The 25,593-nt window shown below is 36.4% G+C and overlaps 1 protein-coding gene across 4 annotated transcripts in view; it reads left to right on the top strand.

Moving 5' to 3' along the window:
- Window positions 1-25,593, top strand: part of adgb (androglobin) — a 72,886-nt gene that overhangs the window by 22,496 nt on the left and 24,797 nt on the right. For all 4 annotated transcript variants that reach the window (XM_034017338.3, XM_034017339.3, XM_059025171.1 and 1 more), the window contains exons 7-19: window positions 74-160; window positions 511-695; window positions 1,543-1,641; window positions 3,637-3,728; window positions 4,928-5,102; window positions 5,964-6,054; window positions 7,619-7,760; window positions 18,453-18,495; window positions 19,968-20,115; window positions 20,490-20,553; window positions 23,127-23,259; window positions 24,537-24,678; window positions 25,098-25,212. In XM_034017338.3, the coding sequence (XP_033873229.3) occupies window positions 74-160; window positions 511-695; window positions 1,543-1,641; window positions 3,637-3,728; window positions 4,928-5,102; window positions 5,964-6,054; window positions 7,619-7,760; window positions 18,453-18,495; window positions 19,968-20,115; window positions 20,490-20,553; window positions 23,127-23,259; window positions 24,537-24,678; window positions 25,098-25,212 (1,516 nt within the window). The remainder of the gene's footprint in view (window positions 1-73; window positions 161-510; window positions 696-1,542; window positions 1,642-3,636; window positions 3,729-4,927; window positions 5,103-5,963; window positions 6,055-7,618; window positions 7,761-18,452; window positions 18,496-19,967; window positions 20,116-20,489; window positions 20,554-23,126; window positions 23,260-24,536; window positions 24,679-25,097; window positions 25,213-25,593) is intronic.

Genomic DNA, 25,593 nt, shown 5'->3' with positions numbered 1-25,593 from the left:
TATTAAGCTGCCACAAGCAATGTCTGTTCCTTTTTTAATGATCTAGCTGTTTTTTAATTATTGTCATTCACAGTGTGAACACATGTGGAAAAAGGGAACTTGGGGAGTTTACAGTCTTGCACACCCTCACTGGTTGGCTTCCAGAGGTCATTCCACTTCAGTAGGTATCTGTTAGGAACACAGTATTTATTTAATTAAAAAAATAACGATGCATTACATGAATTTCAACAGCAGGTCTTTCAATTGAATATCAATGTGCGTTTAATTATTGGTACGTTCTTATGGTGCATGCCATATGGAATATTGTCATAGCCCCTCCTTTACTACCATAAAATGACACCCACTAGAAGATTGTTGTAAACCCATGTCAAAATAAAAAATGCCAGGGTCAAGGATTGTTTTCAGGAATAGCAGTGCAACAGTCATTGTAAATGTAGCCTATAACACATTCGTTTGCATATATCTGAATTTACTAAATGCAAACCATGCAGTTTGTTTTCTTTATTTTAGGGTTGGGTACCTGGATAAGGTTTGGAATCTTTTAAAAGATATAGTCCCAAAATTCCAATTTCAAGATCAAGAAAGTTCTGAAACCAAAAGCCCCTCTACTGATTCAAAATTGAAGGACTCCAGAGCAAATGAGGTCAAGAGTGAAACGCCACCTGCCAACAAAACGTCTGAAAAATACAGCAAAGGTAGTGAAATTGCACACTATTACAGCAGATTAAAAAATATCATATTTTTCCAAAGAAGGTCTTTGACAGCAAATTGTGATATACTGAGTAATTAAGTACACATTATAATTATTAGGGCTATATTAACATTCATTATTTATTCTTTCAGTTAATCCAGTGTGAACTGAGCTATTTATGCATTGATACAACTCCATAAAATAATCTGCCATACCATGTTTACAAAAGGGACATCACATGATCTCAAATGATGCATTAGAAAAATTATTTAGTTTATTATTATTACAATACATTACATAGCTTGCAATAGCAAACATTATAACCTTTCCCTGATACCAGGGTACAGCCACAAACCATATGTGTTCTTAGAGGCATTGGAGACTTTGCAATGGATTTAAACAATGGCAGATCTAAATATCGTAATCATATCATTACATAGTAGTCTTCCTGATATTTTTGTGCGTTTCAGAACCCTGATACTCAAAGGTCCCTATATTAATGAGTGAAACAGTATTTTGATCGGCCACTGTTAATACTAATTGAATAGTTTGTCTTGAGTTTTTTCTAAAAGAAAGAAACGCAAAGTTTTAAAACTAGAAAGAAGAAACTAAAACAATAACTAAATACTACCTGCAACTGCGGTGATTCTTTGTTACAATATAATCGTGTGTTTTTACTGTTTTCCCTTTAGTCTTTGTTCACCTTCTAAAAACTCTCTCAAAGACATTTTAGGCACTTTTGGTGCAGTGTAAAAGAGTTCACAGTAATTGCTTTTTCTGTAATGTACAAATGTATGTACAGTGTGTCGAATTACTTGCTTAATACAAGTGTGTTTTTTCTGACTTGAAAGATGCTGGGAAGAAAAAAGGTAAAGATGTGGAGAAAAAGTTTCATTCTGCTCGGCCTTCATCGGAAGCTCAAAATGCTCTGCATCATTCTGTCTGTGAGAGTAAGTGATGGTAGCAGTGACTGCACACAACTAAAATGTTCTGTGTATAGTAATAAAACAGTGACAATCACACGTCAATATGTAGATATTTGTATGTCAATATAGTCTAGATATTTTAACAGTACAAACAAAACACCTTTTTCAGATTGTTGGTCACAATGACCATTTTGCTGGTCGTAAGCGATTAAGTAGCAAGCTAAGAAGCATTATGTTTTTAAACATGTAAAACATGTCTTAATTGGGATGAGGTAAAAAAAGATATATGTGCATAGTTAGATCATTTAAGTACTGGTACATTTATTTTGGCATTATGCTGCATAGTAGTATTTAGACAATTTTTAAAAATACAGAGATCAATAGCTTCCATACGTGATTTATATATATATAAATCATATATCATTCTTGTAGTGTACCAAATATTGAATGACCTAACTTTAAAATGGTTTATTTGCTGTCCATGCTCCAGTAGCTGCTCAGCACCCTGTGGAGGTGTTATTTCAGTCCATCTGGACACAGTAATATAGCTTAAGGCTCCACCTGTTATTTCACAAATGAGTAACTATTTAAAGAAAAGAGCTCTAGTATGGAATTAAAACGTTATGACTTATGCTGTTTAATTTTACAATTTAATAATATAATATGTGTGAGGCAGCTGCTTTTCATGATGCTGTGAAAGGCCTGACAAACATAAATGTATTGATTTAATCAAGACAGTTGTATGTCCGAGCCTGGTTTATTTTGAATTGGCCTGGTTCTTCTGTGGAATCTGACTCAAAACTTGGTCTGATACACTTTGAAATGTATATATTTCTTTGAAGACAGTTTTACCGCTTGTACAGGAAATTAATCTTATATGCAAATATGCCTTTTGCAAAAATATTAATAAAATCAATTGGAATCAGGCAAACGATCAAAGCTCAACATAAGGCTCCTGCATTCTAGGTATCTGTATATTCAACTTCATACAAATGCTTAGAATGGCGTCACATATTTGAAATAAAAACAGGTGAGATGTGACCTTTCAGTTGACACCCACACTCTTAATGGACATATTCACATATCACTTTTGGTTATCCTTTTATAACTTCCATTGACTATGAATTTATTAGGCTGCTGAACATACTCTAAATATTTATTTGTGTGGCAGTGGGTCAACAAATTAAGGCTAGGTTATTGGTAAGACTGATACGTTTTTATTTATTTTTTTATTTTGTAAATGTGTAAACTGAACGGCACTGTTTAAACGATGGGCAGGGCCTTTTCAAGAGAATTAAACTTTACTTCACATTTACATAGACAAATAAATTTGATACATAAGGAAAAGCTATTTGCATCCATGTGCTTCTGAGTTCTGTGTTGGAGTGAAAACAGGCAATGATGTGTGGCACACGCCAACTGTGGTTAAGTTTAACTTTTTTATCAATCATTCTGGAAATCTACAGGTAACTTACACAGTCAAACTAAATACATAAATAAATAAGCTTGTATACAAAAAAATAACCAGACAACAAGTAGCTAATGCGCGGCGTAATTCAGAATGTGTGCGACAACACGTGAATGAATTTCTCTTGTTGAATGTTTTTCAGAGTCGATATTCAGAGTCGTTCTTTTCCTACTTAGTAAGCAGACACGGACATTTAAATATCCCCTCCCCTAAATGACTATGAATTGAGTAATCTGCATTGGTACAGACGGTTTTGTTTCCTGAATCAGAACTGCATAGCAACGCATTTCCTGAAAAGTACGGCAAACAGTAAGGACAACAGTCATGACTTGTGCATGTAAACGCCGCCAATGTCAGCTACCCAAAGATCACTTGGGGAATCAATCATGGCAGCTGAGAAATAGTTAATCAGCTTTACATTGTATCCTGCCAGTATACAGTATGCCCCACTCATATTGTATTGGCCTGCTCATTGCTATATATATATATATATATATATATATATATATATATATATATATATAATATTGTTTTTGGGGTTTTTTTTTCAGGTGCGGTTCCACAGATTCCACAAATGGTTGTTTGTGCCAGCTATTTGCCTTTACATTTGTCAGAAAAGAAGATTTCTATCCTTGGCCAAATGGTATGATTAAAACATTATCTGATTTACAATTTCAGTGTGTATTGGTATTGTTATTTTTATTTAAAATTAGAATAGATACAGAGTGACATTTTACCTCTATTTTTTATCTGTCTAACATTATAATGGATTTGTATTCTACATTGTGTTTAAGTAGATGCCAAAAGGTACTATAGTAGTCTACTTTTTTCTTCTTAGGTTGACTGAGACTGATTTAAAGGTCAACAATATAAGCAACTTTTCATACACTGCCCTTGAGAATATCTTCTTTCAATGCTATTTCAGTTCCATTCTGTGTGCTTGTTGGTAACAGAAGGATGTAGCCAGTCCGAACTCCCCTATTTAAATCTGTCATCCACATTAATTTCAGTTAACATTGGGAATTGGGTGTTACATATTCATTGGCGAAGAGGTAATCACTGAAAACCTTTAATTGCCAAAACATCTCACAGCGTTAAAAATTCAGTTTCGCGTGGAGTGCAGGATGCAACCTATAGCCTGGAGGTCGCTGGTTCGAGTCCAGGCTATTCCACTGGCGACCATGGACAGAAGTTCCCAGGTTGCGCCGCACAATTGGCCGAGCACTGCCCGGGTGGGGGAGGGATTATGTCTGCCAGGGTGTCCTCGGTTCACTGCACACCAGCGACCCCTGTGGACTGCCCAGGCGCCTGCGGGCCTGCCTGTAAGTTGCCCAGAGCTGGACGGCTGACGGCGCACGTTTTAGAGGATGTGTGTGTCTGTCTTTGTCTCTCCCGAGTGAGGGGGTGGCAGTGGTGGGCCAGGTTGAAATAAAAATAATTGGGCATTTCAAATTGGGGAGAAAAACAGAAAAAAATAATTGACGATTCCAAATAATACATAAATAAATAAATAATTCATTTTAAGACAGCATTCATACAGAGTATTTTAGGTTCAGTGAGTTGTTCAGACAACTGATTTTAATCTTATAAAAATCCCTTTTTTGTTTTATGTTTTTGATATTTACACGTCATCAAAAAACTGTAATAACATATACATTTAAAAAAACAGGGACCACTATATATGTTTTACAGTTATCATAGCATTATAATATTGAAGTTTTGTTTCTATGGCTGCTGTCTCAGCTATGTTCAGAATATTGGTCAATTAAGACTACTAGGATTTGGATTAGCAAGAGTCTACTGTAATAATATTTTGTTTCTGGTTATTTTATTTTTCGCCAGGCTGATTCATCAGAGAAACTACGGCATTATGGGCTGTCCCATGCATACAGCCATCCAGTGTTAGTGACCAGAACAAGGTCATGCCCCCTTGTTGCGCCTCCAAAACCACCACCTATTCCTAGATGGAAACTTATAAGACCAAAAAGACGTACAAACCCAACAGATGAGCCAAAAGGTAGGCTTCATAACCAAGAACATACATTGTGTTTACATTAAAGATGATAAAGTCTGGTGACCCCATCTTAGTTCCTGGCAGATAGAATGTTTTCTGTGTTTGCTATCAATTTAAGATATTCAGGAAGCAACTATTTCTGTTGCCATTAAGCTGAAATGAATTAGGTTTTTCACAAGTTAAAATTGACTTAATAATAAAAAAAGATGATTTCAAGACTGCTTACACACGCTTTAATCTGGTTAGTTATGAGTATCTGTAAAAATGTTAAAAGCCTCTCATATTTTAAATTATTCACATTCATTTAAAGAAAGTAAAGACGCAAACCAAGTCATTTGCATGTTCCTTGCTTTGATCAAAACAGACACTTGGCTTATCAGCTCTAAAGCTGAGCAAGGGATAAGCATAAAGTGAAATGCATTTGATATTTGCTTTTGTTCTCTAGATACACTACTAACATAGATTGTGTCAGTTCCTAGCATTGATTGTGTCCGTTCTAACACAACAGGCAGGATTCTCAGAGCTATTTGTCATTAGCATGTTTTTTTTTTTTTTTCAGATAGCAAAACCGCACTCAATAAAGATACCAAACCAGAAATAAATAACTCAGACATTTCATTTAGGGGTTTGTGAGTAGTCGAAAGCTGTTTATGTTTCATTTTAGAAATGTAAATAGTGTTTTTTCCTTTCAGACAAAAATTACGCTAATGACAATTTGGAGTAAATAGCTTTGAGAATCCAGCCCAATGTATGTTAGTAGTGTATCTCATAATACCAATTTGTTAGCTCATATTACCAGTAAACAATGTTTTGTGTTATTTTACCAATATGCTAAATCCTCTAATATGTTAACATTTCTTACAGAACCAGTGATTGTGAAACCTGACCAGTTTGTTGAGATTGCAAGCCCTTTCCTTAATTACAGACTAAATCCTATCCATATAACTTCAGAGCAGTAAGTAAAAAAAAATTAAAAAATGGTTCCATCTATCTGTAATCTGGATATCTGTCTCAGAAAATCAAAGTGTATACATTTGTTTTAAATATGATTACATTAATAAATAAAGGGATCTCTAAGTGGTTCATGTGGTAAAGGCACAACTGAGTGGTATGGTGAGTCATGCAGTCAGGGATCGCAGGTTTGTATCCTGGCTCTGCAAAGTTGCTGATCTTTACTAGGGATTTCACAGGGAGTGTCGCATTATCTCATTCACTGTCAAGCTCCTGGGTGTAAGAGACAATAGGCATGACAATGAGATCTGAGGACTCCCCCTGACCTTCAGATCACCTGAACTATTGTGGGCAGTTACTGTGGTGAGGGAACATAACTGGATGTTCTACATTGGGGGGGAAAAAAGGGCAAAATAATTCAGAACTATGTATCATATATTTTGAATCAGTAAAAATCCATATTTCTCATAAAATGAACCATACTGTACAGTATTTGGAACAATACATAATGTAAAATACCTTTATTTCCAAACATAATACTTTTTAAAGAAAATAATTAGAACAAAACTGTTTTTAATACTGAATACATCCGCCTTAATTTTGGCAATTTTAATAAGTAGAATCTACAAATTCCATCAAGCCTTGTGTGAATAACACCTGTGCTGGCAATTTGCATTTGAAATGTGTTTGGTGGTTTAAATTGGTGTACAGCATACACATATTCCAATAGAAAATTCAGTTCAAAACAGCTCTGCAGTAAAGGTCAATTATACTCTTATTTGTGGTTTACCATGAAAAATATATTTTATCATACTCTGTCATTTCAGGCACATTGGTTATAAGGAAAGGGCATTGCAGAATGCTTTAATTTCTCTTTGTACAGACAGCACAAATTATAAAATGTAAAACTACATCTAGCCATTACTCTGCAAATTAGTTCAAATTATTTCAATATGGAATTAGTAGGATGCCTAGAAATGGAAGTGCTAAGTGTGCTGTAGAAAATGAGTCTGTTGTAACTAATTACAACCTAGCAGATACATGAAAGTATTAATGTATGTTCAATCTCCATGGAATCCATAGCAACCATGTTATTTCATGATCTGTGAATTCATTAACATTTGCAGACTAGAATACAGAACTAAATTATATAAAAATGCAAAAGTAAAACAAAAAAAAAAGAAAGAAAAAAATAGTGTAGCTAAAGTTAAAAAATTATATTTGGTTAAAATATATCTTCATATTTATATTGCAATTCAAAAATGAACCATAGAAACTTAGGATCAGTGTGATCTTGGTTGTCTAACCACTTCTACTTTAATTATACCACTTGGTTTGATCGATAATGTGGGTTCAGAAGTTGCATTTATATTGTCAGACAGCAGGTCTTTCGTAGTTGGCAGGTGCTTCCATATCAAAGACTGCACAAATTATTACATCATTTTGCTTAACCCCTGACTTCCTTAAGCAAGTGGAGCGTAATGATGGAATTATTTACTTTAGGTGCAAGCAATATACAGTGTACATATTATTGTTAGTTTTTGATTATTGTTATTATATCTTTTTAGTGAGCTACACTCGTCGTCTATTAGAAAGGAACTAGGTAGCCCTAGCCTTACATCCTTTACAGAGACTGACCATGAGAGCGACAATAATATTGACATTGCAAAGGAGAGTCTCAAGCCAGAGGAGGAGTTAGATACTACAGAGGTAAGAAAACTTTACTTTACATGATCTTATTACAAAAGCATTTACTTGTGAAATATCTTAATATGTAGGGTCATGATTAGGGCCCTGCGAAATTCACATGCCATCTCTTAAGACTTTACAGGCTTTTCTGACACTGTTGGAATGGCCTCGTCATCAATATGGAACTCCTTATCCACTACTCCGTCTTTGATAATGGAGATCCTCCTCGACTTGGCGGGCTTGAACTGCATATGTGCCCATCTGGTATTATCTGCTAGTTTGCCAAGTAACCGATTGGTGCAGACTACCGTTGTAGTCATGGTGGTCATGTCATCTAAGTGGTGGCATCTGCATGCCAGAAACCAGTTATTCTCCTCCCACTACCCATTTCGAGGCCCTAATAATGACTTCCATTGCCATGGTGAAGTCCAGTAGAGAAATGGTGCAACCTGACATAATTCTGACTTCGAGAAACTGGAGTGAAAAAAAAAAAAACTGTAAGTCCCCGAAAATAGGCTTTTACTACCCCTGTTATAGTACTGGATACGTTGAAGAACTGAAATGCAGTCCAAAGGAGCTTATGTGACACTGAACCATATGCATTAGCTTAATCCAGGAATGTTACATGGAGCTCCTTCTCTATTTTTGTAGACTAAGGGTTAGATGTACTAAGATGGGCCAGTCGCAGCACAAACGTAGAACAATTTGAATTTTCATTGCCGTATGTACTAAGAGAAAGTATGTTAATGAAGAGAGCCGCAATATACTAATCTAAATATTTGTTGGGTCATCTTAGCGAGATCTCTAGCATTGCAAGAGTCTTGCAACATTTTTTTGAATAAATAATGAAAGGCAGTTTAATCCCATCAGATTCTATAATGGGGCCCCCAACTTCATTCCCAAATAAAAAATGTGTTTCAATCAAAAAACTTTTCATAGTCATACAGTAGACCCTCGCTAAACCGGACATGTTTGTCCGACATAAGGAGGTGTCAGGTTTTAAAAAAATACAATAAAATCACACACACACACACACACACACAGACAAACACACATATTTATAGTGCTCAATGTACTTTAATTGTATAAATCATTGTGCTGAAGTAACACTAATGTGTTTTGGGTAGGCTACACATTACATTATGTAAAAATATAAAGGCTTATACAGTATACAGTACAGTAGTAAAAATACCTTCATTGAGAGACATGTGTTTGGTTCACTGCTACTGAAGTTAATGTTGAGACTGATGACACTGATGCTACAGCTGCAACTGGTAAGACTGGTGCTGCCACTGCTGGGACTGGTGCTGACACTGCTGGACTGGTAAGACTGGTGCTGCCACTGCTGGGACTGGTACAGCTACTGCTGGGACTGGTGCTGACACTGCTGGACATGTAAGACTGGTGCTGACACTGCTGGGACTGGTAAGACTGGTGTTGACACTGCTGGGAGTGGTAAGACTGGTGCTGACACTGCTGCACTGTTAAGACTGGCGCTGACACTGCTGGGACTGGTGCTGACACTGCTGGACTGGTAAGACGGGTGCTGACACTGCTGGGAGTGGTAAGACTGGTGCTGACACTGCTAGGACTGTAAGACTGGTACTGACACTTCTGGAACTGGTAAGATTGCTGATACTAGTGCTTAGACTGATCAGACTGCTGAAATGCAATGTTAAACTTTCTACATCATAAACAGGGATCATATGAATTCGTTTGCTGCTGAATATCACGGAAAAATACGACTTTTCAATGCTATCGGAGAATTTTTAGTTTTGCACTTTGGGTGGGGCCAAAAAAAAAAACGCCAGGCTTTTTTTGTTTGTTTGATAACCAGATCACTACACTTATCATATATAATCATCAATACAGGCAACGCTGCTTTAAATTTACGTAAATATACTTGTTCAGTAAAACTGCTTCTGGTGTACAGAGGTCAAGGTTGAACAAGGCGCATTGTTAGTGTCACATTCTAGCTGACACCTAGCTGCTGTTTACTATGGAGGAGAATTCGTGCTAAAATTAAAAAATTAAAAAATAACTAAATAAATAAAAATTGAAATGCATTAAGTTTATGTGTTTGTTTTGTTTCATTTTGGCACAATCTTTTCACTCTAGTATTTCTCACTGAGCGTCACTCAAACTGGAGGGCGAGACACTGTCGCTGGTGCATTCGATTATCTATTAACTTGTCTGCTGGTTAGTCAGCGTAGAATCGAGGGCTGCAGAAACTATTCAAATTAACTTCCTCAAAAAGAGGTTGCTGAATAGGTGAACATCTAACTAACTTTAAATAAAATAAATAGTGAAAAAAAAAACAGTTAAAAGGACTGTAAACTGCATAGCGAAGCAACGGACTTCCAGGAATGGGAACCAAGTTTGTACAGTCCCGCCCCTGTTTCCAGCAATACTAGTCCGTCACACAGCTCATTTGAGCTCAATGAGAATTTTTTTGCACAGACAACAACCGGGGGGCTTGTTTCTATATTGCGAGATCGTAAGTTCAAATATGATCGGTCTTTCGATTAGTTATCACCTGCAATCTGTGTGAGCAACGTTATATAGAAACGCTATATAGTACGACATTGTATGACACAAACGAGCCCCAGGACTTTCAGGTGACCAAATTACAACTACTGTATATAAAAACAAATCAGTTTATAATCCAGTGGGTCACTATGGGATGCAGGGCATATGGTTTGGCAACAAAAAATAAATACATAAAGAATGACATGTATGGAACACATTTTGCATTATACCACTGTGGCAAAGTGCCCCCCCTGTGTATGTTATATGTTACGTGTTGTGTGTAAATGTCGGTGTATAAGCATTGGTACACGGGATATAAGCGGGTCTGTGTTTCACGTGTGTGTAAATTGTGTATTTGTATTTAGGCACGGGGATGGCACATCACATCACGTGCAAGTAAAAAATAATATGTGAGCACGGGGAATTGCACTTTAATTAATTCACGTGCAGTTGTACCGAGATTCCAATTGAATGATTGACTAGCAATCGAGTCTTGGTACAACTGCATAAAAGCTGCATGTTTTCACTCACTGGGGGGTTGGTGTTCGGTGAGTGGAGAACGGGAGAGAGAGGAGGAAAGCAAAGTAAAGTAAAGTAAAGTAAAGTAAAGTAAAGTAAAGTAATTGGTGTTTTCACTCACCGTGTTTGTCCGTTTGTCTGTTCACTGTTTAGTCTGTTTTGTTTGTCTCTTTATTTTGGCGTATAGTGCCGTGTCCCGTGTTTTTGTGTTCAAACCTTTTATTTTCTGTTCTGTCTGTTTATTCATTAAATGCTGAGCGCGATCACACGCTCAGCTTAACCAAAACTCCAAGTCTCTGTGTGTTACTTCCTGGCTCTGGTCTGACACCACCCACTCCGGCCGTCTTTGTGACAACCACTAATTCATATTATCATGAATAGCCTATAAGCCAAATGTATACTGTTAGTTTTTATTGAAGTTAGTCAGGGGTGCGGTGCTAAATTGTGCACAATTACAAACCACCTGCACATTAATAGAATAGGTGTGTTTCCTATTCCTATACGCTCAGAATGAGCTGGAGGGGTTAGCTGCACATGTGTGCAGTCTATTGCTTCCAACACGTTGGGGAAACCAGAAATGTCATAGAAATTTGTTTTCAAGGCATGTAAAACCCTGCTTTTATGGGGAAAATAGGTATTTGGGTGTACACCTCAAAAATGCATTGAGCACAACTGGCAACACACGATTAAAAACAGACTGGGAAATGCCAGCAACAGCTGCCACAGTCCCCGAAAGGACCTGAGGCAAGATAATGCAGGGTGGACAATAGTTTGACCACTGCATGGCTTCTCTGGGTAACAGGCTCCATTATGTGGCTGCCAAGCCTGTACTTGTGCTGAATTTGGGCTTCATTTAAATTGAAGAGAGTAATGCGGGTACAAATTACACTTTCTCTTTTCATCCTACAAATCACTCGTTCTTGCTGAAGACAATGTCTTCTTCTTGCTGCAATCACAGCAGCCATGGTTAGGGGATAGTGTTTTTCATTCTGCCTTTTAAAGGTTTGCTAATTGTGACTGTTTAAAAAGTACTTAAAGTACTTAACAATTCAATGTATTTATTTATTTATTTATTTATTTATTTATTTATTTATTGCATTGATGTAGCGCTTTTTATACAAAAGTATTGCAAAGCACTGTACAGTACATAGCATGTCACACATACAACTGCCATAATCAGCAATTTTAAAATTACATTAAAACCCACTAAGATAAGAAAGCCATTTTATAAAAGTGCATTTCTAGTCTTCACTTGAAAACTGTAACGATCCCAGCTTCCCTGACAAACAAAGGCAGAGCATTCCATCATTTTGGAGCACTACAAGAAAAAGCCCTACCTCCTGTGTTGCATGTGTTGACCCTAGGAATAACCAGCAGCCCCACATCCTGTGATCTCAGAGTGTGTTTTGGAAGATACAGGGTCACTAACTCCTGCAAATAAGTAGGTGGTAATCCATTCAGGGCCTTGTAAGTTAACAGCAAAAACTTAAAATCAATTATATACTGCAGAGGGAGCCAGTGTAAAGAGGCCAAAACAGGGCTAATATTTTAACTTTTCCTGGTTTTAGTCAGAATTCTAGCGGTGGTATTTTGAATAAGCTGCAAGCGGGATACCACATGTTTTGGGACACCAGAAAAAAGTGCATTACAATAATCAATTATAGATTAAACAGTCTCTCAGCATCAGATACAGAAATTAAGTTTGGCTATATTTCTCAAATGGTAAAAAGATTTTAATAACTTCCATAATATGAGTCTCAAATGATAGATCAGGATCAACGATGACCCCCAAACTCTTAAGTTCTAGTTTACGTTTTGATGAGCGACTGCATGGGTCGAGCTCATGTAATCCCACATTTCCTTTAAGTTGGTTCTGTGAGCCCACTAGCATAACCTCTGTTTTATCTGAATTCAACATTAGAAAATTCTGTGACATCCAATGCTTGATGTCTGTAAGGCAAGTAATAACACCTAGGCAGAAAATTCCTGGCTTTAGGGACAAATATAGCAGGGTATCATCAGCATAGAAATGGAATTTCACTCTGTGTCTGCGGATAATGTCACCTAACGGTAGCATATATAATAAAAACAGCAAGGGACGTAGAATGGAGCCCTGTGGAACACCACAGACAACTTCTAATAACACAGATTTTACCTCCCCAATTGAGAATAACTGAAACCTATCAGAAAGATAAGATTTGAACCAAGATAGGACAAGGCGAAACAGTCCTACTGTGCTTTCAAGACGATTCAGAAGGATGGAATGGTCTACAGTATCAAAAGCAGCACTTAGATCAAGAAGAACTAAAACTGATGGAAAGCCCGAGTCAGAGTTTATCAGCAGATCGTTCACAACTCTGACAAGGGCCGTCTCGGTGCTATGTGCAGCACGAAAACCAGACTGAAACTTCTCGAATATACCATTAAGAGTTAGAAATGTTTGTAATTGAATTGCAACAACTCTCTAGAACCTTATCTAAGAATGGTAGGTTGGAGGTTGGCCTATAGTTATTGGGTCCAAATTGTGTTTCTTAAGCATAGGCTTTACCACAGCTGCCTTGAGTGCTGAGGGAACTATATCGGAGGAAAGTGAATCATTTATAATTTTTAAAATGTGGGTATTAATAACACCAAGAACATCTTTTAATAGTTTTGTAGGAATAGGATCAAGAGAGCATGTAGTAGCTCTCATATGTTGAACTAGCTCTGTCAGTTCCTGAAGGGTAATCAAAGAAAAAGCCCTCATAGTAGCCTTAATGGGTGTTGTTGGTAAAATTGTGCTGGAGTCCTCCTTAATAGAAGGTGTCTGTGGAATCTCATTTCTGATGTCTAGTATTATTTTTAAATAAATGTAAGAAGTCATTGCAGCTAAGAGGAGCCAATGTCAAGGGTAGGACTCTTAGAGGAAGGATTAATTAATTTATCTAGGGTAGCAAAAATAAATCTAGGATTATTTTTATTTGTTTCAATTAAATTAGAATAATATGATGATCTAGCCAACGGCAGAGCCTTCCTATATTTCTCCGTTCAAGTTTCTGACCCTCATATTTCATCTTACGAGTTGTATTATTAAACCACGGTGAGCTATTTTTAAAAGACACTGTCCGAATTTTGATTGGCGCTACAGTATCTAAGGTACCAACCAGTCAAGGTGGTGTTGTAGGTATTAACCAGCTCATCTACTGATAAAGACTCAGAGAGTGGTAATGAGCTCAATACATCAGAAAGTTTAACAGCAGTTGAAGAATTAATTACCTGGGATTTAAATGTATGGTCCACAGTCTTTGTAGATACTGGCAAATTCACCTCAAAAAGAATGGCAAGATGATCAGAAATAGTAAGATCTAGGGTTATGATGTTCTTAACAGCTAAACCATGAGAAATGACCAAATCTAAAGTATGGCCGCAATTATGCATAGGACCTTTGACATGCAGGATATAATCTAAGGAATCCAAAAGCCTCAAAAGTTCCAAGCAGTTAGAATCAGAATCAATGTCAACGTGAAGTTAAAATCGCCCAATAAAAGAATCCTCAATCAGGGAAACATTGTAATTCGGTCCAAGCCAAGTTTCAGTTAAAGAGAGAATATCAATGTCGTAATCCTAAATAATATTACTAATTAACAGAGCCTTATTAGACAGAGACCTGACATTAAATAAACCTAGGAATAAATTGGTCCAATCAAGAGCATGCGATTGAGCAGGGGTAATAGGAATTTGACAATTGTAAGTGTCGCAACTGTCGGCAGCTTTAGTACATCTTATTATATATTTGAGAACCTGCATATCTCCTAATTACAAATTACATATTCATCTAAGTCTGAACCGCAAATCAAAACTGCTGCCGCAAAGCATTCTCTAAAAAGTCGCTAACAGCATTGCGCTTGTTTAGTACATTTCACCCCAGACTTCCGAGTCGTTTGCAACTGATTTGCGACTATTGCGACAGTTGCACCACTTTAGTACGTCTACCCCTGAATCTGTTGCTAGATCACACTGACATGCTCCAGGTATCCTGGAAAGCCTGGAATTCCAGCTTTCTATATGGAGGTGTCGATCATGTGGTTCTTCAATAGATAGGTTAACAACCTTTGTGCCACAGTTGGCTGATGCAGGTAGATTATTTTTGCCCTTGGGACTACCTGTTACCCATTCTACCTTCATCAACTTCCACAAGGAACCCCAGATGCATTCTTGTAAACTCAGTATGGTACACCATTAGGCCCAGGCGATGATGAAGCTCTTGCTTACTTCATTGCTGGCTCCACCTTCCACTTAGGAGCAGAGTCCTCCATTTGGTATTCCAGTGGACTAATAGGTGTAGTATCAGAGGGAATCAACACAAGCTTCCCTCTTCTGATATCACTGTGCATCTCTTCATAATATCTATACAACTCTGGCTTAATTGCTGTAAGTATACAATTATTTTCGCTGGTGAATAAGTTCTCTATAAACTTGAACAGATCTTTATAAAAGCTGGCTATGGCACACTCCTTCTTTTTACAGCGCCTTCATATGCGCTCCACTTTGCACAACTTTGCAACCTTCTGTTTCAGATAATTTTGCAAAAAACTTACAGCCTCCTTCTGACTTTCTTCAGCCCTCCTCCACTGCTTCCTCAGTTGCCTACTTTCTTTAACCAGGCTTTAAATCTCCAGCAGTCTTCTAGACGTTCCTGGAATTGTAGTTATTCGTCATCTTACATCTTCTACTCCAGACCTCTCACACCCATAAGTGTTGATGGTATCCCCAAACTTATTCAACTTCCTTTATTCGTCATCTTACATCTTCTACTCCAGACCTCTCACACCCATAAGTGTTGATGGTATCCCCAAACTTATTCAACTTCCTTTCTACTGTTCAACTTAACTTCTCCAACAAAAAGCAGAGATCCGTGTCGACCTGTGTTGTGCATCCTGTCGCTGGATTTCACTTGTCTGATTTGACCGGCTTCGTAAGAAGTACTGATCAATGCGAAGCCCCTGCCCTTTCTCCCTATCCTTCAAGGAAAGATAGTTACGTTCCAAACCACAAGCTGTATTGTAGTACAGGAAAGATAACTCCTTTCAAAAGTGTAGACCTGTGGAAGGGTGGGGAATTCACTGAAACCGGAGACAGAAAGTTCTTAACACCTCTTGGGTGCCCGATTTATTCTTTACCACAAGGTGGCACTGTGGTACTGCTTCTACCAACGATGGTATTAGCAGGTTATTTGGTCATCTTTGGTGCACATGCAAGTGCCAGAAATAAGAATCCAAAACAGAAGGTACAAAGGAAAAAGATTAAACAAAACACTTTTAACAAACTACAAAATAAAGGTGCTGCACTCTGCAGCGTTACCCCGACCGTTGCTATCCGCACGGCCCGGGTCTCCGTCCTACGTTCACCTGTTCCCTCAACCTGTTATATATATACTTTACGGGGGTCTGCCCAAGTTTTTATCCCGCTACTAAAAAAAAAAATCCCTTATCTTTTTTTTATTTGTATTTGGTTTTGTTCTCGTTCCTCTCCGGCAGTGCTTGGTCCGGCAGCAGAGCTTCCGCTGGCTCGTTTTCGTCTTAGAGGGCCAGGTCTGAGGGAACAACATAACATTATTTTATAGGCCCAGCAATCCCCTAAGGCCTGCCTCTCAGCCTCTCAGAGAGAGGGAAAGCCAACACACCGTCTTCCCCACCTCTCCGTGTCACTGCCATGACTGACAGGCGGATCTTACGAGGCTGCTGCCCTCTTCCTGCAGCACCATGCATGCGCTAGACAGTCAGCACAGATCTCCCCTGTTACAAGACCATTAAAAAAATGTAATATGTACTGTAAAAACAGTTTTTTTGTATTTATTTTTCAGTGTAAGACACTGAGATTATTTAATATGTTATTTTAGGGTAGTCTTTCTGTAAAATGAGTTAGTGCTGAATGAGGTAACAAATTGCAAATCTAGGAGCAAATTTGGACACAAACGACAGATACGTAGATACGACTTTTCAATACACCATACTACATCTGATAGTCTATATTTGGGATTTTTATTGTTGATGATTTTGTCCAAACATCCCTTTCTCATCTGATTATATGTGACTGTATGTTATATTGGTCATGTCAAAATACCTTTATCATTAATATCTTCTGCGTGATAGCTCAGCCCAGACCTGTTGGCAATTGTCTTACAAAACTACACTTAATTTGCTTCAAGTTTTTTTTTATTTTTTATATTGCAATATATAAATACAGAATATATTTTAATACTTGCAATCGTAGTTGTCAAGGCTCAGCCAATACAATAGACACAGTCTGAAGGGAAACGGAAGCTCTGACTAGCACTTGCGCAGATGTATAATTTCAAGCGAGTCATTTGGGAATTAAAATTGTGATGGAAGAGAAGAGACATTTGTTTCTAAAATGCCTAAACCGTGCCTAACAATTAAACAACACTGCAAAGAATTTGAACATGAGTGGATGTATGCAGCTGACGCTGACAAAATAATGATGTGCAGATTTTGCAAGTGTCGGCTGGAATGGGATTTGAAAGATACCGTTGTTAAGCATCATTAGCTGTTTATTGCTTTTGTGGGAAAAAATATGTATGTAGTTAAAGCATGATGTATACTATACTATTATTTTTATACATCTATTTGACTTGTTTTTATTAATGTGTATCTGTAATAAAATGACGTGTGAAAAATAAAACTAAATGAAACAACATTTGTGAAAAATAAAACGGAAAATTATAAAAAAATTAAAATAATTTCACAGGGCTCTATATAAAGCACTACCTCTTCCTCTATGTTCTTTCTGTCATGTCAGAACATGTTTTTCCTTTGTATTTTGAAATAATCCCTAACCTAGAGTAAGCCATTTATTTTTAATACCTATACACCGTAAGCCATTTATTTTTAATACCTATACACCGCATGCTTTTTTATTTGATTGCTGCTAGAATTTGTTCACACTCTTATCATTTGCAGATCCCTTTTGTGTTATGTAGTTGATTTTCATTTTCTCAAGGTTGTCAAAATACAAACTGTTCTTCCTGTGGAGATTTCTGTTCCCCGAAGGTTCACAAGTCCTGAGCCCTCTGTTCTGTACCATGTCCTCCAACACAGTCTTTCTTGTTATGTTCTCAGAACTACAGTAGTAGCCCACTTGGTTTTTATCTTGTGATTCCAAATGAAGATCATGGCTAGCAGCCATTTTTAAATATAGATGCTAGTTAATTAATTTGGCATCAAAATACGACTCCTGTGTTGCATGATGACTCAACTTGCCATAGTCTTTGTTGGATCTATACCACGCATGGCCTGTGGTAAACTGATAATGAGGACATTCAGGCATTAAGGTCAAACTTGTTCATTTTAGATTAATAGAAACCTCAAACATTTACTCTAACATACCATCTGTCCATTGTTTATTATATGGACATTGTTATTTTTCTGTTATGTTGGTATTCTGAACTTATCTATGTAAAAAAGTATTATTATCCTGTAACCCAGGTAAGGCCACTTACTGTAAATACTGTATTATACTGTATTAAATGTAGGTTATACTTTATGATAAAAAGGTACAATTAAATAAATAATGACAAATATGACCTTTGGAAATATAGTTTTATAACTTACATAAGCTATTTGTTTTTATTTGGCCACCATATTAAAAAAACTTTTTTCTTACTAGGTGTCTGCAGCTGACAGAAACAAAGAGAACGCTGTGAGTGGAGGTAAGTATTTCCAATTGAATCCAAAACTTCTTCAGACCTATACAACTGGACTGACAGTATGGCAATGCACCAGTTTCTTTCAGTGCAGTGTATTGCAGATTTAATTTCCCAGTAGAGATTTCAGTACTGTATAATCTGAAGTAGCTCAGCCACATCTTTTTTTGTGGAAATAAAATAAAACTGTTAAGAAGGGTACTTAGATGGTTGTTACTATTTTTTGTAAGACAGGTATTAAGGGACCAATTTGAAGCATGTGCAAATATAAAGGCAGTTTCTCAAAGAGAAATAAAATAAACGATTAACTGGTTTTATACTTTTACAAATATAAATAGTTTTTATTTGAGAAAATTGTCTTAATCCTATACACTTATTTCAAAATAGGACTCTAAGTTTAAAAAAAATGGTGCCAACCATTAAGCCACGAAAAATCAGGCCTATTGTGCAATAAAGGCCAAGTTAATTAATTCTCGGTTAGGTACCAGTATGTATTTTGTGTTGCTAAGTAACAGCTTCTAAATGATTAATATTGCTAAGTTAGACTTCATGAAACCGGGATCATTGATGGGGTACACTAGTCAATGAAAGCGTTGGCTTGTTTTTAATAACTACAGAGCTTCTCTTAAAAAAAAAAAATGTAAAAAGGAAATGAATATTGCAGTGCAGTGTGATTTTTCACAGTTATTAATGTTGGTGAACATGAGCAGGATAACATATCCTGAAATATATTTATTCAGTGATGGATCAAGAGCTATTTTCATTAACCTGATACTCCTAACACATTAGATTGAACATGATCTAGATTATACAATGGGCTTAAAAGATGTCCCACATCTATACTAGGACCATTGCTCCTATTTTTAGATCCTTTTATATTTTGTGTTTCTTTTATATGTATAATATATTTGATAGTGGGGGAACTATACATTGTTTCAGGGCAGAGATCAAAAGAAATGATCACCCAGCATGAGATTTATCTAAAACTTTATTTTTAATAAATGCTGTACAGTGGGTACAATGTGTTGCGGCTGCTTTGGCACTGCCCTTAGGATACCCTTGTACTTTAGTCCAAATGATTCTTCTCATTAGGATTTCCCCTGGTGACTATTAAATCAATCCAATACTGTCAGTTTAGTTGTTTGACCCTAAGTAGATATTGCAGGTTTTTTAATGGTTTCATACTCCAGCAAAATGAATTCCTCATTAAATAAGTTGATCAGGACGACTACATAATCAGATGTATGCAAAATAAATCGACTGGGGTTAAGAAAGCTAGAAACATGAATAGAATGTTAATCCCACAGTTTGTTCATCAGCTTCTTACTTTATAGATTCCTGAATCTTGGATCATTTGTGTAGCTACCTGCGTTAGAGTTTACTTACTGACCTCAAACCCAAGCGGTACATTGTCTTTAACAATTCATCTGTACGCGTTTTGTGCTTTATTGTCCCTGTTATATTTTCATACCAAACAGAACATGTAGCCTATGAAGCTGTTCACATGTCAGAGGAAGTTGCAGTATCCAGCTATGTGATAGATAAATCACAGGAAGATGTTCATTCTGAGAAGCCCATCTCCAGGGAAACATGGATTGACTTTGATGACTTCTGCAAATGCTTCCAGTAAGACTTACAGAAGTTTTTTTTGCCTTACTCTGTTAATTTAATACAGAAAGACAAATCATTTTTAGGTTTTTATTTAGATTATATGATTAAGTGTTCTACTTAATCATATAATCTAAATAAAAAAAAGAAAACTTCAAGAGGGCCCCGCTTACACTTATGGAAAATGAACACCAATATACTTAACCTGTCATAAGTTCTAGATGTTTTTTTTCAACATTTCAGAAAATATGTGATTAATAAACTAATATAGATCTTCAAGGACAGAATGAGAAAAATACTGTAAATTATTTACACTGTGTAGTTACAGTGCACCAATCTGTAAATCTACACTATACTGTATTCAGTTCTTTCCTTATCTATTTTCTTTTCAGAACTTTGTTGGTTTATCATAAACCAAACACATACTCAAATTCATTCCAGAAGTCAGACTTTAAGGTAATTTTATTTTATCCCAACCCACTATCAAAACTTTACAAAAGAGTACTATGTATAATATAGCTGGATATTGTGTGTACTGTATTGTAGGTTGAAGATATCATATAGTTCCATGTATATTGTAATTATTTATACATGCAAAAAGGTCTTTAAACCAGTATGGTTATGTCCTCCAGTATTTACTGATAATACTGCAATGAAAAGTGTAAAATGCATAATTATGTGAACCCATGTGTTTCCCAGAAATAAGCCTATAACCACAGACATCTCAAAATAATTTAAGCATATTGCCTGGCAAACTAGATCATTATTTTGCTCTTGTAAGAAGGTAGACAGACTGTCAGAAAGTTTATTGGGGCTCTATGTTAAGTACTTCCCATATGAGTCCTGGCATTGATGCAGTCTTTCAAGCATCCTTGCATAATGTGAGTCTATGTAGGTCAACGCTGTTATGTATGTACATCTGTTCTTAGCTTGAAGCTATCTGTGGCAAAGTTTTCCTTTAAGAAATGAACTGCTATAGCTATGAACTGAGGAAAATCACAACAAAAAGAAACTTATTTTTCAAATATTGCTGTTTTAATATACTTTTTGTTGCTGTTGTTGTTGTTGTTGTTGTTGTTGGAACTACATTTTCCCCAAGCATTACTTAATTTGTGTACAGTCATATTTGTACACAATATATCCATTGTCCTATAATAAAAATACGTATTATTATTATTATTATTATTATTATTATTATTATTATTATTATTATTATTATTATTATTATTATTAAAGTGGTATGTTATTATTATACATTTATTTAGCAATAGGGTTTTTTGTAGCATGTTTCAACTCAAAACATGGTTTGTGCAGCAGTCTTACTTTTGCAGTTTTAGAACAGGTATCAGGGGAACAGTTCCATTTACAGCAGATAATTCAAGACCAAGACAGCATAGATTGCTGCAGTTTCTGTACCATTTAGAGCACTTCCTTTTATTTCGTTATTTTTGTCAACAAACTGAATTTTTTAATAAGTGTTGTGCAGAATTGTATAATTACATTATATATATATATATATATATATATATATATATATATGTATATATATATATATATATATATATATATATATATATATATATATATATATATATATATAAAGTGTAAGTACATAGTGGATGCACTTACCAGCTAACTTAAGATTTAAGTGAATTTAGTGATATGTAGGGCAATGTATATTTAGCTTACTGCAACAAAGGAATGTTCCCGAATTCTTTTGCAGAATGTGGTGTCAGGGAAAGGATCTGCTACCAGTGTGTCAGGCAGTGCTCCCTCTGCAATTACCACCTCCTCCCCTGCCAAGCAACAGGGCTCTACAGCAGCTGCAGTCACACCACAAGTGCACAGCTGTTCTATTTCTTACTAAAAATATAATTAGAGAAACTAAGACTACTGTACATAGTTCATCTGCTCAAAACTAAAATGGCAGTCTCTGAAATATACCTAAGAGTTAATGGTGAAATATTAATAACACATATTTATTTTAAAAATAGCTTCCAAGATAGGCAAGGTTTTAGCAGCATAAACTCTGCACTTATTGGTACATACTATTTTCTAATCAGGTTTAGTGATATTTGGAGATTGTTTTAAAAGGTTTTAACAAGACCACTGAAATGTCATGACCTGTGATGATGTCATTGCACAAATTTGGAAGATGTATCCAATTACTGTACCAGATGATTGTGTCTATATAAAGCTGTCTTTTTCTTCCAGTTTGAATTAATATTGACTTACGTACATCTGTGTACCATGAGATTTGATGATCACTGATTCACATTGTGTTCTTTTCTCATTATAATCCGTTCTGAAGGTATCACAGGAAGATAGTTTGTACTTCTTTAAAGCTGATATAAAGATAACAATGCCACACAGTAATTTAATCTCGTCCCTCAGTTTTTGAAATATTATCAACTTCTTTTGGTAAATTAGGTGAATAGTTTAGATTTTCAATCAAATGAGCCTTTAATTGAATGCACTGAACAAGGTGCTTAGTGATCTCCAAACCCATCATTTATTTGGTTCTAAATGTTACTGCTATAACAGCTGTATGTGCCTTTAGATAATTATACATTTCCGTAGGTATTCTCAAAACCAATTTTTTTTGTTTGTTTGTTTATACATGTTACACATTAATGTCCAACATTATGTAGTATGGCTTAATTTGAACATGCAGCATTTTCAAATCAAATTCAAATTATTTTGTTGGAAATTAATCTGCAAATGTATCTTTCGATCTGTTTTATTACCACATAAATGCAGATAAATCCTTCATACATCCACTAATATTCAAGTATATTATTAATTGAAATAACAATAAAAATGCCATCATCTTTGTTATAGAAGGTAAAATGTCCTTAAAGTAACTTTTAACAAAAAAAGCGAAAAGTTATGGTTTTTCTTCAAAGCAACACTAAACAAGACTGACAAACCTGTTTTTTTATTTTTTTTTATTTCCCCGAACAATTTAATTTAACAGAAAACTTCAAAAGATAGCCTACCCTGATGAATAACACAGTTATTATTTTCAGTTACAAGATGAAAAGTGTTCTTCTCACTACTTATTTGTGGACAACCTGAAGCCAACAGAAATCCTAATAAGCTTTTCTGCACTGGTACACTGGGGAGACGTTGGTTTTCAGACCAAAGGAAAACATGAAAAAGGTGTGTAATTTTAGCCTGGACAATCTTCAAATGAATGTAGTCGGAGATCAGTTTAAGGGTGGATAAATGTAGGGCAGTACAGATGTTTTAAGTTGTCAAGTATTAATTGAATGAAATAAAATGTGTTAATTACTCACAAAACAAACCGCTCCCTCAGTTGCCCTTGTTTAGACAGCTATTGAGGACCAATCAATAACTATCTGACAGTGTAATTTAATATAGGACCGGCTGTCATCAATCTAACTAAAACCACTCATATGGTGTCTGTGGTCATTTGTCTTAGCTAAGTGGCGCATCCAGTAAAGGCGCTCTGTGTGGAGTGCAGGATGCGCCCTATAGCCTGCAGAGTGCAGGTTCGAATCCAGGCTATGTCACTGCCGACCGTGACTGGGTGTTCCTAGGGGGCGGCACAAAATTGGCTGAGTGCCACCCAGGTAGGGAGGGCTTAGGTCGGTAGGGGAATCCATGGTTCACTGCGCACCAGCGACTCCTGTGGCCGATAGGCTCTCAGATCTGTGTTGTCCTCTGGTACTACAGGTCTGGTGGCCTCACTGTGGATCCGCAGTGCGAAAAATGACGGATTGGCAGGAACATGTTTCGGAGGACGCGTATTCCAGCCTCCATTTCTTGAGTAGCCAGGGGGTTGCAGCGGTGAACTGGGATGCAAATAATAATTGGGCATTCCAAACTGGGCAGAAAACCAGGGTAAAAAAAACATTGTCGACGACTACATTTAAAAAAAAAAAAAAGTGGCCAATCCTTGGCAGCAGACAGGCAGGGAAACAGCACTGCTTAGTCTGACGGCAAAAACACACAGACAATGTAATGGCTTTTCTTTCTGTTACCTGCACGTTCTCTCTCTCTGGTCCCACGAACAAGTTAATTGCCATTAAATGGTACTCATTTGTAATGGTGAGGGAAAGGCAGCTGTTTTGGTTGTGAAATTAATACATGAATTAAAAGTTCAGTTTCATTTAATACTTGTTGACAAACATCATCTTGAAAGGCACATAGAAATAAAATGGGAACTGTTGAACCTATGCTGAACTGGTATTTGTAACTGCAGTATTTTGATTTTAAAAAGCTTGTCATGAAAAACATGGTGCCTGTTAACATATAAGTAAAACGATTGATTTTAGCAGGTTCAAATTACTAAAATCAATATTTTATTTGGAGCTACAACTTTTTAATTAATCATATACCATACATCTAATGTCTGTTTTATCAATATGCATTGTTTAGTAATGGGTTACCTGTGGAATTATCTGTCTCTTCAGAGGGTCAGAAGGACAGCTGCTTGCCACGGCCTGGTTTGCTTGTTGTTGAACCTTTCTCCTGGAAATGTCTGTCTCCTCGTCCACCTGTGCTACAAATCCATACTTTTGCCACCAAAGCAACAATGTTGATTCTGCCACCGGGGTCAGTGACTTTAGCTGCTAACAACCCCAATACAATTATTACACTGTAACCTGTTGGATAGACACTACAACTAGTATAGGGACAATAGTGTACAATTCTGTGTGATCAGGCAATACTATTGATTCAGTGCACCAATGTATTGCTACCACTTAAATTGTTCACAGCATGGAAGGAGAGAAGCAGAACTTAGATTTCTAGTTAATGCTACAAAACTCAGTTAATTAATCAATATACTGTCAAGAAAGGCCTAAAGGAGATGCAAATGAAAATAAAAAAGCAAAAAAATGTATAATTGACAGTAATGTAACTGACCAATTACAAATGTTAAAGCGTGTCTGTAAAAGGCAGTTAAAGTTCATAAAGGCTATTAAAGGGACAATTTTGTAGTTGCTGAAACATCTGCTCTTTTGCTGTTCCAGGCGTCACGTATCACGCTTCACTGCAACTTCCCCCCTAGGGTACCACATCCACCTGTGCAGTACTGTGCCATTTGTCTTTGGTGAGGAGGAAACTGTCATGCCAAACCTTGACAAGGTAAGCATCACCATAGCAACTGTAGACATCCTAGGTCTCAAACTAGGATTAATTCTCTTGTACCAGTAGTCTTTTTCCATCCTCCTAGAAAATGTGTTACAGTTTACATCCAATTGTATTGTGAAAGCAAAAGAAATGTGTGATATATTGGCAACTTAACAGGGGAAAAACTTTTTTTTTTTTTTAAACTGGAGCTGCAATCTGGAAGTGTCTGCATTAATTAGTTACATATTTAATTTCTTAAAGCTTTTCTTTAAGCTATTAAATTATTTGATAAAATTATTAGTATAGTTTACATGTTCTTTAAAAGGCGTGTTTTTGGTAAAAGGTAACCAGTATTTCAGAGAGTATTTATAAAAGTCAGCAAGCTTTTCCATCTCT

Source organism: Acipenser ruthenus, chromosome 6, assembly GCF_902713425.1.
Source record: "Acipenser ruthenus chromosome 6, fAciRut3.2 maternal haplotype, whole genome shotgun sequence".
NCBI lineage: Eukaryota > Metazoa > Chordata > Actinopteri > Acipenseriformes > Acipenseridae > Acipenser > Acipenser ruthenus.
Note: the sequence above shows the minus strand (reverse complement) of the source record. Positions and strands in the feature narration are given on the sequence as shown.